At 58.5% G+C, this 13532-nt stretch overlaps 1 protein-coding gene and 1 pseudogene across 4 annotated transcripts in view; both read left to right on the top strand.

Annotated features, from left to right (window-relative positions):
* PDXK (pyridoxal (pyridoxine, vitamin B6) kinase) overlaps positions 1 to 4821 on the top strand; it is a 19779-nt gene extending 14958 nt beyond the window's left edge. For 2 of the 3 annotated variants that reach the window (XM_012002535.1, XM_012002537.1), the window contains 4 exons: positions 851 to 962; positions 1927 to 2063; positions 4248 to 4314; positions 4499 to 4821. In XM_012002535.1, coding sequence (XP_011857925.1) covers positions 851 to 962; positions 1927 to 2063; positions 4248 to 4314; positions 4499 to 4611 — 429 coding nt within the window. In that variant the 3' untranslated portion in view covers positions 4612 to 4821. The remainder of the gene's footprint in view (positions 1 to 850; positions 963 to 1926; positions 2064 to 4247; positions 4315 to 4498) is intronic. The other variant, XM_012002536.1, reaches the window with a different exon arrangement.
* A 494-nt stretch (positions 4822 to 5315) lies between these two features.
* LOC105555587 lies at positions 5316 to 10979 on the top strand (annotated as a pseudogene). Its single transcript, XR_001008497.1, has 5 exons — positions 5316 to 5366; positions 8128 to 8333; positions 9065 to 9105; positions 9511 to 10026; positions 10342 to 10979. The product of XR_001008497.1 is annotated as an uncharacterized LOC105555587 (transcript).
* The last annotated feature ends 2553 nt before the right edge of the window (positions 10980 to 13532 follow it).

The following is a 13532-nucleotide window of genomic DNA, read 5'->3' as shown; positions in this document are numbered from 1 at the left end:
CTCGAGGACCCCATGCTGCTTCCTCCAGCCCTCTCATCAGGCACAGAGAAAGGGGAGCCCTTGTGACTTAATCACGCCCCAGAGGACCCCCTCGGAATACTGCCACATGGGTGCGATGTTTCAACATGCATTTTAGAGCGGACGCTGTCCGACTGCAGCAGGAGTCCACGTGCTTGGGGCTGCGTTCCCGAACAGCCTGACCCTACCCTGAGTTTTGTCTTCACAGCCCAGGGGCCTGGTCCTGGCAATGGGCCACTGCAGCGGCCACTCCTCCCACTCGGGGGCCTTTCGCTGACTTGGTCCTGGGCCCTGGGGCTGCAGAGTCAGCTGGCCCTGGGGCAGGGTCCAGATTCTGCTATGGTCGTGTGCTGGGTGGCGATGCAGCATGTGTGTGTGTGTGCATGGATGTGTGTGTGTACAGCACATGTGTGTGCATGGATGTGTGTGCTCACGTGCGTGTGTGTGTGAAGCACATGTGTGTGTGCACGCGTGCTGCCTGCTCTGAGGCAGCCGTGCAGTGGAGACAGTTTCCACAAGAGTTACAGAAAAACCAACGTACAGAGGGGCCAGCTCCTCCCCGCTGCAGGACAGGCACGCATCTGTCCACTTACCTGTCCAGCCCCCAAGGGGGAGGCCCTCACCAGTCACCTGCGTGGACCCACACAGTTTGGGCTGACAGTTTGGGGAGGATGGTGGCTGACCAGGTGGCTGTCTCCCCTCTGGGAGTGGCACTATTGAGAATGGGCTCTGGGGGAGTGGGGTGTGACGGGCCCCAGGGGAGTGGGGTGTGGCCGGCTCTGGGGGAGTGGTGTGTGCCCGGCGTGGCTGACGCTCCCCATGCCGCTGCCAGGTGATGGACATGCTGCACTCTATGGGCCCTGACACCGTGGTCATCACCAGCTCCGACCTGCCCTCCCCGCAGGGCAGCGACTACCTGATTGTCCTGGGGAGCCAGAGGAGGAGTAAGTGCCCCCCTTATGCATCACGGCCTCCTCTGCTCTTCCTGGAGGAAGGCGTCCTTTGGGGCTGCAAGAATGTTTTGGGTTCAGTAGCATGAAAATTATGCCTTACCCAGCACTGGGATGACACCCCCATTTTACAGGCTCTTGGAGGTCGGATGGGATTCCCAAGACCGCACAGGTCCTGATGAATGGCCTGGCTGGAACCCGCTTCCACGGGCCCAGCATCATAGGCCTCCCTCAAAGCTGGGCCGAGTCCCTGAGTTCACTGGGAGGACGCGTCCGCCCAGCTGTGCTGATTCTTTACACAGATACCACCAGGTTGATTTTCTCTGAACAGTGTGAAAATGACACACAAGGCTGGGGCCATGCCCTAAGCTAGTGGCCACGAGTTCACACCCATGGCCCCGAGAGAACAGTTGTGGCCTCCTCGCCGCTCTCTCTCTGTTTGGACATGGGAGCCTTGTGGGCACACACATTGGCACAACTGCACATACACACAGGCACACACACACGTGGACATGGATACACGCACACATGTGGGCACACACACATACGTGCACATGGACACATGCACACATATACACGGACACATGCATACACATGGGCACACACACACGTACACGCGGGCACACGTACACGCGGGCACGCACACACATGCGCGGACACACACACACTTGGATGTGTGCAGACGTCTCCTAGTTCTTCACGCCGTTGTTACTCTCGGGAGCTGCACAGCGACCCCCAAGACCAGCCTGGCTGTGGCTCTCTGAGGCTGCAGTCTTTCCCTTGCGGTGGTGGTGGGGTCCCCATGCAGGCCCAGAGCCCCTGCAACCTGAGCGAGGCCACCATGTGCTCTGCCCCATGACCCTCCCTGCCACTGTGCCTGGGAGGACCAGGGATGGGGAGGCTGGCCCTGGCAGAGGAGCGGCAGATCTCAGTGACCTTGCCCATCTTCTCCCGCTAGGGAATCCCGCTGGCTCCATGGTGATGGAACGCATCCGGATGGACATTCGCAAGGTGGACGCTGTCTTTGTGGGCACTGGGGACCTGTTTGCTGCCATGCTTCTGGCGTGGACACACAAGCACCCCAATAACCTCAAGGTCAGCCACACCACCGCTCCCCTCCTCGCCCACTCCCACGGCACCTCGTGGGGAGCAGGGTATGAGAGTCCTGCTGGGGGGGTCCCTACTGAGCTGACAGGGCCTGGCCCTGCGTGCCGGCCCCAAGTTGTGGGGCAGGGCAATAGCTGGGCCGTGGGCTCCGGAGTTGCACCTGTCACCCTCAGATCGCCTCCCATCTCCCCTTATTTGGGACCTAGGGATGATCAGAGTCTGGGGGGGGCTCAGGTGAGAGATGCGTCAGAACAGACCCACGGGGGTCCCACCTGAATTCAGATGCTGTCCGCCTGGCGTTGACGCAGGGCTGTGGGGTGCATGGAGCTGTTGTGTCCTGGTGACCTGGGGGCTGCTGCGGAGGAGTGGCACCCACAGCCTTTCCCACAGTGTGACCACGGCAGTGACCTGAGGGACTGAAAGGCCAGAGCCGCCCATCGGGGACAGTAGACGGGAGGCTGAGGACAGGGTCCAAGCAGGTGTGGACAGTAGGCGGGAGGCTGAGGACAGGGTCCAAGCAGGTGTGGACAGTAGGCGGGAGGCTGAGGACAGGGTCCAGGCAGGTGTGGACAGTAGGCGGGAGGCTGAGGACAGGGTCCAGGCAGGTGTGGACAGTAGGCGGGAGGCTGAGGACAGGGTCCAGGCAGGTGTGGACAGTAGGCGGGAGGCTGAGGACAGGGTCCAGGCAGGTGTGGACAGTAGGCGGGAGGCTGAGGACGGGGTCCAGGCAGGTGTGGACAGTAGGCGGGAGGCTGAGGACGGGGTCCAGGCAGGTGTGGACAGTAGGCGGGAGGCCGAGGACGGGGTCCAGGCAGGTGTGGAGAGCTCTTTTGCAGCATTGTCGGGGTGTCTGCCTGCTTTACAAGTTTGTGGAGATCGGGTGGCCTTGCTTAGACACTGGGCAGAGTGGGTCTGCTGGTCGACTGGCATGGCAGGTTGGGATGTGGGGTCTCGTGAGCCTTTCTTGTGTGTCCCTTGGTTAAGCACACAGCTCAGTGGGGACAGAGGAGTTTCGCTGCAACTGTGGCGCTCAGATTCGTGACCTCCTGTGCTGCATGCGGCAAAGTTGCATTGTGGCCTTGGCGGGTGGTTTTGTCAGCCGAGTCCTCGGACCTTTGGAGTGTGTCTTCCTACAACACTGTCCAGACGCCTGCTGTGCCCTGAGGTGGTCTCCAGCCCCTGGGCTCGGCCCCCTAAACTCCCCTGGGTGCTCCCTGCTGTGTCTGCAGGGGGGTTAGGTAGGAGGGAGGGGCCTGCCATCCCTTTGAAATGTGGGGCAGGGCGGGGATGCCATGGGAGTGGCAGGAGGAAGACAGGACGCCTCTGTCACCGTTGGATGCGCCGGGGAAGGAAGAGTTCAGAGGTCAGGACCTGCAGGTGGCTCTACCTGTCTTGTCTTTGCCGGGCCCCTCAAGGGGCTATGTGTCCCCCAGGGTACACCTCCTCCCCAACAAGTCAGTTTCAGCTGAGTGTGCTGGTGTGTAAAATGGAAGAGGTGGACTGAGGCCCTTCACCTCCCATGGGACTAGCCCTCTGCACACCCCGAGCTGGAATGCACAGCCCCCTCATTCCGTCCCTTCTGGCCCCTCAAGAGCAGTTAAACAGGACCATTAAGTAGGCCTGCCGTGTTTAATTGGTGGTGCAGAGCAGCGGAAACGTGCCAGCTGGTGCCCCGGGGAGGCCTCGCTGCCGGGCCACCCAAGGTCACATTCTGGGTTTGGCCAGCCCAGGCTTGTGGAGTCAGGGAGCGAGTTCGCCATGCTTCCCCAGCACCTTTGACTCTGAGGCATCACTGAGTGATGACTGGCCAGGCTTTCGGCAGGAGCGCTTCCCCCTGTAGACTCGTTATAAGGAGTTAATTCTGGGCACTCTTACCAAGCTCCTGCTGCCTGCCAGGTTCTATGCAGGTCACGAGGCTGTCCCTTCTGTGAGCCATCTCTTGTCCAGAGCTGGTGACTGGGACCAGGCATCCGCTCAGCCCTCCAGGCTCTCCGTGGTGGACAGTCCGTGGCCTGTCCTCCAGGACTCAGCACGTGTGCTGGCAGAGCTGGCTCCCCGGTGGCTCGGAGAGCAGGATGGCCTTTGTGTTCACTGGAAATCCCCTCCCGGCAGCGATGGACACGTCGGGTGTCGTGCGTGGGCTGGGGCACAGCAAGTCTTTCCTCCCTGCAGGTGGCCTGTGAGAAGACCGTGTCTGCCTTGCACCACGTTCTGCAGAGGACCATCCAGTGTGCAAAAGGTACGGCGGCCGGGCTGCGTGGGCTGCGTGGGCTCCTGGGTCCTGAAGTGGGTGGGAGAGAAGAGCCGGCATGTGCTGGTTTCGAAGGTGTGACTAGTGTCTCCTGCTGGTGTCGCCTTTGAGAGTGGGGGCAGCAGGCAGCAGTGGGAGCCCCTCTGAGATGGGAACTCTGCCTGCCCCGCAGCCCAGACCGGGGAAGGAGTGAAGCCCAGCCCCATGCAGCTGGAGCTGCGGATGGTGCAGAGCAAAAGGGATATCGAGGACCCAGAGATCGTCGTCCAGGCCACGGTGCTGTGAGGGCCGCGCCGCTCACCCGTGACGCGCAGCGCGTTGGTGTCTCCATGTTTGTCCCTGTGAAAACATGTAACGTCTGCCTTAGAGCCATGACCGAAACTTGATATTTTTTTCTTTCATGAGTGTCTGGCATCTGCTGGTCTTCATTGTGAAATGTGCCAGTCGTGCTTTGTGAAAACAACAAAGCGGTCACAGAAATTTGTGATCTGAAAACCCAGCTCTCTTCCCCACAAGGCTCCTGGGCCTCCAGGAAGACAGGCCCCTGTTTGCCAACTCAGAGGCATTCCATGTGGGAGGGTGAGTGGGTGAGGCCGAGCCCGCTGTGCCTGGAGCCTCGAGTGGGCCCTGGCTGCCGCTACCACAGCGGGGCCATGTTGCGCGTGGACTGGGCCTGGGTGGCCTCTGTCTTTGCATCTCTGAGAAGGAGTTGGGTGGTAACTGTTGGGGTCAGAAAGAACTCTGCCAGATATCTTGACTGTCATTCTGATCATAGCCTCTTTGTTCTTGCACTTGAACTTTTGTTTCTTACTGTGCTGCTCATGTAGTCCCTGGGGATTTCAGATCTTAGGCTGTTGTTTCACCGTATGGAAGGGTTGATGTGAGCCTGCTCGAACGCACACAGGGCAGCGACAGGGACTTTCCCAGACCCCAGCAAATTCAAGTCGGTCCGCAGACCTCTCAGGTATCCGCAGGACCTCCTGTAGCCCATGGCCGTCTTCCAGGAATCTGCTGCACGACACGAGGAAGATGCTAATGCAGTAAGGTCCGTGCTGGGCCGAGAGCAGCTCTGAAGCTCCAGAGAGCCACGCCGTCAGGTTTCTTGTGGAAGCTCCCATCATCCGTGCTGCAGCAGGCGGAGCACTGCATGTTTGCCACATGCTGCCCATGACAGCACATGAAGCCACAGCGTTTGTAGACAGGACAGAGGGGTACCCGCCCCCTGCCCCTGCTGGCACGGCAGTTCCCAGGCCCTTGGGCAGGCTGGGGTGGCGGCAGAGGCCACAGCACCAGCTCTGACAAGTCCCGTCATCCTCTGCTCAGCAGTGACCTCCCTGGCCCCACTTTGCCCAGAGTTTGGGGTCCCTCCAGGTATAGCTCTAGGCAGCAGTGCCTATCTCTGGCCTGCCTTGATTTCAACCACACCCCTGTAGTCCTGCACCCCACCTCTGGGGCATGCAGAGGTTTGTGTCCCCAAGGAACCCACAGCTGGAGAGAAATAGGGAGATGCAGGAAGTAGGGTCCATGGGGCTCCTAGGAAGCAGACTCTCCAAGGGGTACCCCCACCCCACTACCTTCCCCACAGACGGGCCCCTCCCAAAGCCCACACCCTCCTGTGAGACCATTCCAGTGTCTTCTAGAAAGACTTGCTTGCCAGGAGTGCATTCTTTGTTGAAAAATGCCCTAAGGCGAAGAGATGCAGGTTTATATGGAACCCCCCACCCCCGTCCCCACTCTTCCCCACTCTGTTCGTTCTGAATGTCTTCATGAGTGTGTGTCAGAGCGCCCGGCTGCCTCACCGCAACCAGTGAGTCAGACACAGGTTTCCCAGCCATGTTTCCTGGCTTCGAGGACACGGGTGGCAGGCCCCTTGCTGCCCAGGGCCACTGGTCCCTGCAGGGCGCTGCCTCACCAGCAGGAAGGAGGAAGGCTGTGGCCAGAGCCTGGCGGGGAGGCGGCCTCCCGCTGTGTGAGTGCAGGAGTCCGCCAGAGCCACCTGGGCCTCCGAAGGGCCTTCTGCTGGAAATACCCTCACTGCCAAGTGGAGACTGTGGCGTGTGCCACATTGCCAGCCACCAGGAAAGCGTTTCTTTTTCTTTTTTTTTTTTAAACACCAAGAGCACATACAGCACGGGGGAGAGAACCTGAATGTCTGTTCTGTGAGCTGGTGAAAAACCCAGCGTGAGAACGCAGTGTCAGGCCCCTTCTGCCCGTGCAGTGGGTGTTACGGGCGGTGCGCCCTGGCGAGCAAGCTTTGATTCTTGGTTCTTTGAAGCTCGTTTCAGAGGCTGAGTCCCCACATCAGCTTTAGTTCTTGGACTTCCCTGTATTAAGCAAGAATTAGGAGAATGGCGGTCCCCGCAGGCGCCTCCTGTAAATCCTGAGCTCTCTGGCGCAATCCGAAACTTCTCTTGTTTTCTTTGGCTGTATCGGCCGAGCCAGGAGAGGCCTGGGCTGTGACTAAGGAGAAAGACATCAGGGGTTTCTGAGAGTAGACGGTGGCTTTGTGGGTGCAGGGCTTTTGTGGAAATTGTCAGCCTCTATGGGAAGTGTCCGGCATCCCCTCCCCAGCCTGCCTGCTGTCACCACAGAGCTGCTGGAGCCTGCCTTGCCCACGGCCCATTTCCACCCGGGCATGTTCGTCTCTCACGACTTGGGCAGAGGCCCCCGGTGGTCCTGAGTTTCTATTTCTCATCCAGGAAGGTAACCATGGGCTTTGGCAGTGGGTTTCCATATGGCTTGGATCCAAATTAGAGTTGATCTTTGTTTTCACTTTCCATAGTTAATAACATGCAAAATAATGAGAAGAATTTACTTTAAGGTGAGAGCTGTATTGGTCCAACATTGCCTGCTTATTGTCAGGGTACAGAATTTTAATACTTTCTTAATCCAGTTTTTCAAACTTCTCCTTGTAGACCATAAGGATGAATTCCACGATAGGATCCTTTCTAAAATCTATTTTAAATGGTTGTCTGGTCCTGCCGAGGTTATTATCTGCATCTGCTATTTTTTCAATACACGTAAACAGGTACAGCGTGATGCTTCGTTTCATGTCCTGTTCTTAAGCTCGTTAGAGCCAGTTTTGAAACGTTTGGTCTTACGTGGACGGAGGCCGGCTTGGCTTAGCCGTGCTGATGAGTAGGTGAGGGACGTCTCCATCTTGAGGTCACCAGGCAAGAGAGTTGCCTGCACCAGGTGGGAGGCCAAGGCCCTGGGGTGACAGTCCCCACCGCCACCCGAGGTAAGAAAATAAAAACGATGTGGTTGCGCTCAGGCCTCTGTCATGCCTGGTGTCAGAGAAGGCAGAGCCCGCAGTAGGGTGCAGGGTACAAGGCCCTGGGAGGGCGCCGGCCAGGGAAGGTGGTATAGATGGCCCTCAGATTGCTGGGCCCCAAGCAGCTCCCCGCCCTGCCCATCCACCTGCCCTGGCTCCCGCCTCGTTCTCTCTTTAGTTTAACTGTGAAAAGAGGAGGTTGAGAGTGTTCTGGTGACTGGAGCTCTTCTCCTTGTCTTTCCTGCCTTCCTACGGGGCCACCTGTGTCGGGGCAGCAGGGTCCATGTTTATGCCGATCGGAGGTGCCCCTACCGTGTGGCCGCACTGTACTGTGCTGCCCGGGTAGCCAGGAATCTCTCCGTCTCTTCCCCTGCCGCCCGCCTGGTCTCATGGGCCTCCTTCACACACCGCTCCCTGTGGATTGCCTGCCTGGGCCCAGAGCAGGGGAACTGGAGTTTGTGAGTGAGCAGAGCATGTTATGTGCAGACAGGGAAACGAGAACTTTGAACCTGGCTTTCTGAGTCCAGGGGAGAGCTGCGTGGCCCCCGACACCACTCTGCCGCCAGAGGGATGTGCCTGCTGAGCCTTTTCCTTCCACACCGCCTCTGGCTGCCGGGCCAGCGGCTTCCACTGAGACTCCCTGGAGAGCCGGCTCCCGTGTCCATCCACCGAGCACTCAGACGGATGCTGATGACCAGGCCGAGGGGGAGCCCAGAAGGACCCCAGGCCCTGGGTAGGGTGGCTCTGGGAGGCCAGGTCCACTGCCCGGAAGTCTGTCAGCCCTAAGCCAGGGAAGACTGGAGCTTGGCCTGGCGGGTCTGGGTGGACGCCGCTCCCCCTCCGGACTCCCTGCACAGGGAAGGAGGCCTGAGCCTCTGTGGCCCTGTAGCCGTGGGCAGAGCTGGGCCTGTCCTGTGTTCCTGCCTGGCAGGTGCAGGTGCTGGCCGTCTCAGGCGGAAGGAGATGGGAATCTTGGATTTTTTTTTTTTTTTTTGAGATAGAGTCTTGCTCTAACACCCAGCCTGGAGTATACTGGTGCGATCTCGGCTCACTGCAACCTCCTCCGCTTCCTGGGTTCAAGTGATTCTCCTGCCCCAGCCTCACGAGTAGCTGGGATTACAGGCGCACGCCACCACGCTTAACTGATTTTTGTATTTTTAGTAGAGACGGGGTTTCACCATGTTGGCCAAGCTGGTCTCGAACTCCTGACCTCAGGTGATCCACCCAACTCGGCCTCCCAAAGTGCTGGGATTACAGGCGAGAGCCACCGCACCCGGCAGAATCTTGGAATTTTTATAGATAGCACCTCAGTTTCTGACTCCAGCTGCGTACTTCCTGCCTCTACCAGCAGGGGTTGCCACCAGGCCAGAGCCAGGGCCGGGTCCCTGCGTCCATCCCCCAGTAGGATGGACATGAGCCATCCTTCTAGGGGACTTTTTTCAGTGTGCGACTCCTCTCTGTTAGGTGGGAGGAGCCAGTGTGTGTGGCCTGTGCCGTGCTCAGCAGTGCGTGGCTGGGCTGTGTGTGTGCCCCCTGTTCCTGCAGGGCCCAGCAGGCATCGTAGCGTGGCAGCTGTGTCCGAGCCACTGCCTGGGCATCCCACGACCCGGCAGGGTGCACAGTCACTCCCGCTGGGGGCTTTCTGTCGCATGTGTGTCTCCTGTCGACTCTGCACTTCGTTCTCAGAGCAGAATGTTTCCTGTTCTCAGTGCGTGAAGACACTGGTTTTCGATCTGCGTCTAAAACCACTTTCCTGCCTTTCATTGTAACACAGTGTGTTCATTTGTTTAAAACAGAGTTTAATGAGTAATTTAGATCTGACTGGTCAATATCTTAAAACTTTATATTAATAAAAAGTTCTTCCTGGAATTTTTCTTTCAATTCTGGCAGAATAAACAGGTGTTTTTAAGTTTTCCCACTGTCTGAGCCAAGCAGGACCCTGTCCCCGAGCAAGAGATGTCCCCTTCCATCCCTGACCCCCTGCCTGGGACAAGCCTTGTTGGGGGGCCCCAGCTTCAGGGCTGTGGTGGGAATAACACCCGCAAATGCCAGCCTCTCCTTTCTTCCCATCCACCAGTTCACTACAAGGCCATATCTGGTCTTTATGCAACAGGAAGCCCATTTCTGGTGGGATGTGCCTTCCAGTGCCACAGGGCCACTGACCCCACGCATCTCTGTTCTGTCCATCAGTGCTGGGATGGACAGCAAGGGCGAGCCCAGTGTCTGGCAGATAGGTGGGTGGGAACGGGGAGGGGAGAATGCCATCCTAAGCCTGTGTTTGGGGAGCCCCCACACAGCCTGGGTACTGCCTGGGAAACCTGTCCTAAGTAAAACATGGGCCTCGCCTCGCCCACCGGCCTGCGAAGCCAGCGTCTCCGTGAAGGTGGATGGAAACACCTTTGTCCTCATTTTGAGCTGCAGGCTGGGTCAGCGGCTTCTGAAGCCCTCAAGTGACTTTCTTTTTTTGTTGTGTTTTGAGACGGAGTCTAGCTCTGTCGCCCAGGCTGGAGTGCAGTGGCGCAATCTTGGCTCCCTACAAGCTCTGCCTCCTGGGTTCACACCATTCTCCTGCCTCAGCCTCCCAAGTAGCTGGGACTACAGGCGCCCATCATCACACCTGGCTAATTTTTTGTATTTTTAATAGAGACGGGGTTTCACCGTATTAGCCAGGATGGTCTCGATCCCTGACCTCGTGATCCGCCCATCTCGGCTTCCCAAAGTGCTGGGATTACAGGCGTGAGCCACCGTGCCCGGCTGCCCTCAAGTGACTCTCTAACCCAAGACCCAGGCCCTAGCAGGAGGAGGGTGGGTGCAGGGCTGGTGGGACAAAAAGAGGCCTCAGCAGGCCTGGCAGACCCTTCCAGTGCGTCCCAAAGCGTGTCAAGCAGCTAGGAGGACCTGTGTCAAGCTCAAGCCATCGTAGGTCCCCATGAGGTATCTGAAGCCCCTTCTTGGTGACGGGAGGCGGAGGTGCTGACATTCTGGGGAATGGACCGGAGTCCTCGACTGGCTTCGCGCAGGCCCCTGAAGGCGGTGAGGTGTGTGGTGACCTGGATGCCTGTAACTTCATGGCTGCATCATTCCTGATTCAGAACTTTAGCTGGAGCTTCATCTGGTGATTGCAGAATTGGACCAACAGGAGGACTGCGGCGTGGCCCGGCCCCTCCCTGGAATGGAGCTCAGCTCTTCGGAGGTGTCAGCACCTGTCGCCTCCGTGGTCCCCCTGCCGAGGGAGTGCGGCCCCCACGAGGTTCGGGGTGACTTTGTTTGCCGGAGTGGCCGGCCCTGCGTGTGTCTTGCGGATGTTTGTGAGCCTTAGTTCCCACAGCACCGTGTAGGCTGCGTCTGTTTCGTGCTGGTCCTGTTGAGGCGTGATGGTTCCCCCCCATCCCAGGAGCTCCCTACCTGTGATTGGCTGAACACCCAGTACCCCGCCAGCCACGCTAGGGGTTGCTGCTGGAAATGGTGGCAGCTGACTCCCTAAAAACCTCCCCATTGGAGGAAAGAGCATGCCTTGCCCCTGCCTGCCGGGCCCAGGCCCCCTCTCGTCCTGTGCTCTGTTCTCTGCCTGGGGGGCTGGCCTGGGTGTCCCGGCGTGGGCTTCCTGCAGGACTTCCCAGGGCAGAGCCCTCGGGGATGGGAGGCCGGGGCTCCCTTCCCTGCCCTCCCTGCGCGATTCTGAGGCCCGGCTCCGGGTGTTGGCCAAGGGCGTCTGCTCCTTCTGGGTTCCACCTGGCTCCTTCACACCTGGGTGGTGACATTGCAGGGTCTCTGGCTTGGCCGATCTCGTGTTCCCCTGACTCATGTGCACCTGTGCAATAAACCCGCAGACTAACCTCCAGCAATGCCAGGCTGGTTGCTGTGTCCCAAGAACAAGAAGGCGGAACCGGGGGCTGCAGAACCAGCCCCTCCCCACGAGGCTCCCCTCTGGACGCCCCTCCCTGTGGAGGACACCAGGAGCCACAGACCCCAGACCACAGAGCATGCAGGGGAGGGCACGGGGCGGCTGGGGCAGGGTGTCTGCTGCCTCATTTACGGGATTCACTCCTTGTCTGGCACACTGCTGCCTGCACTGCTCCCGTCCCCTATGTTGGCTACTCTGGGCCTACAGGCCTAATCCTGCTTGGCATGAAAGTGTCCTAAGGCGACTGTGACAAATTTCCACAAGCTGAATGGCTTAAAGGAACACATTTGTTCTCTTACAGTTGCAGAGGCCAGAAGAGTCTAAAAGCAGTCAGCAGGGCTGGTTCCTCCTGGAGGCTTGGAGGGGCTGAATCCTTTTCCTGCCTTTTCTAGTGTCTGGAGGGCGCCTGCATCCCCTTGCTCACGGCCCCTTCCATCAACAAAGCCAGTAGTGCCACATCTTTCCACCTCTCCCTTACTCTGACCTCCTCCCTTTCTCTTAGAAGGACCCTGTGTGATGTTGGACCCACCTAGATAATTTAGGGTCATCTCTCATTTCAAGATCCTTAATGTAATCCCACCTTTGAGTACCTTTTGCCAGATAAGGTCACAAATTCACAGGGTCTGAGGATGAAGATGTGGACCTCTTTGAGGGCCATGATGCAGCCCACCACGTCTAGAATGGAGTGTGTTCTGCAGTGGGGGGTGCCTATGCAGACCTATCCCAAAGTCCAAAGAGGCAGAGAGGCCAAAGAAAGCTGCCCTTGGCCGGGCGCAGTGGCTCACCCCTGTAATCCCAGCACTTTGGGAGGCTGAGGCGGGCGGATCATGAGGTCAAGAGTTCAAGACCAGCCTGGCCAACATGGTGAAAACCCATCTCTACTAAAAATACAAAAATTAGCTGGGCATGGTGGCGGGCGCTTGTAATCCCAGCTGTTCGGGAGGCTGAGGCAGGAGAATCACTTGAGCCCGGGAGGCGGAGGTTGCAGTGAGCCGAGATTGCATCACTGCACTCCAGTCTAGGAGACAGAGCAAAGTCTCCATCTCAAAAAAAAAGAAGCAGCAGCAGCTGCCCAATCCAGTTTCTCAGAAAGACAGTTTCTCAAAAAGAAACATTTAATAGGGACTTAGGAACAGAAGCCACATCTGTGTCTGGGGCCCACGCGTCACCGCCAAGCCGAGGGCTTATGTACGTCAGGGGAGTGGTCTGTGTGGTTCAGGAGGGATGTGCTGGACAACTGAAGCAGATAAGCATCCCAGTCATTTGCTCCAAGGGCAGGATTTAGGGTAAGTACCTGCTCTTACACAAGGAACAATAGATGAGCTGAAAATCTTAGAGGCCTTCCTGGAACTGGGGTTCATCAGATGCCAACACGGCGGGTTAGCCTCCAAGCTGGAGCGTGTCCAGGGGTGGGGCACCTGCTGGCTCAGTCACCTCCTGCTCCAAGGGTCTGAGCCAAATATCCAGCAGGCAACATGCTTGGCCCTGAAGCCTCAGCCCCTGTGAGGACTGCAGCTGGGGTTTCTTTCCCCAGTGGGTGGGAAAGGCCAGCCCCAAGTCCAGGACCTGCCCTTGAGGCCACGCTGGCTTAGGGCTTCAAATCTGGGTTCCTAGGATAGAGGGGGTGTGCTCCAGTGGCGTGGGGGTGAGGATGGCAGAGAGAGGGGAGCCGGGAAGTGAGAGAAGGGACCCAATGGGCTGTTAGGCTCGTGGGGCTTCTCGGGACACCACTGGCAGAGCGTGGCTGTTGACACCTCCCTGGGGCTCGGGGTCCTCCTTTGGTGCCAGTAAACACCTGTCACACACTCGCTGGGATGGACTCACCTTCAGGGTTTGCTGCCTCCCCTGTCCTCCACCCTGGTAGCACCTTTCCAAGACACTTGTGGGGATCAGGCCGGGCCTGGCCAGCGTCAGGGAGGCTGCACTTTCTGGAGGCCTCTGGTATTACAGGCACCTCACCCCAGCTGGACTTCTGCCCGAATTACTGCATTGAGGAGATACCCCCACAACGTGCGGACTCAGGCTGTC

The sequence above is a fragment of the Mandrillus leucophaeus genome, unplaced genomic scaffold, assembly GCF_000951045.1.
Source record: "Mandrillus leucophaeus isolate KB7577 unplaced genomic scaffold, Mleu.le_1.0 Scaffold69, whole genome shotgun sequence".
NCBI classification, from domain to species: domain Eukaryota; kingdom Metazoa; phylum Chordata; class Mammalia; order Primates; family Cercopithecidae; genus Mandrillus; species Mandrillus leucophaeus.
This window is presented reverse-complemented; position numbering and strand designations above follow the sequence as displayed.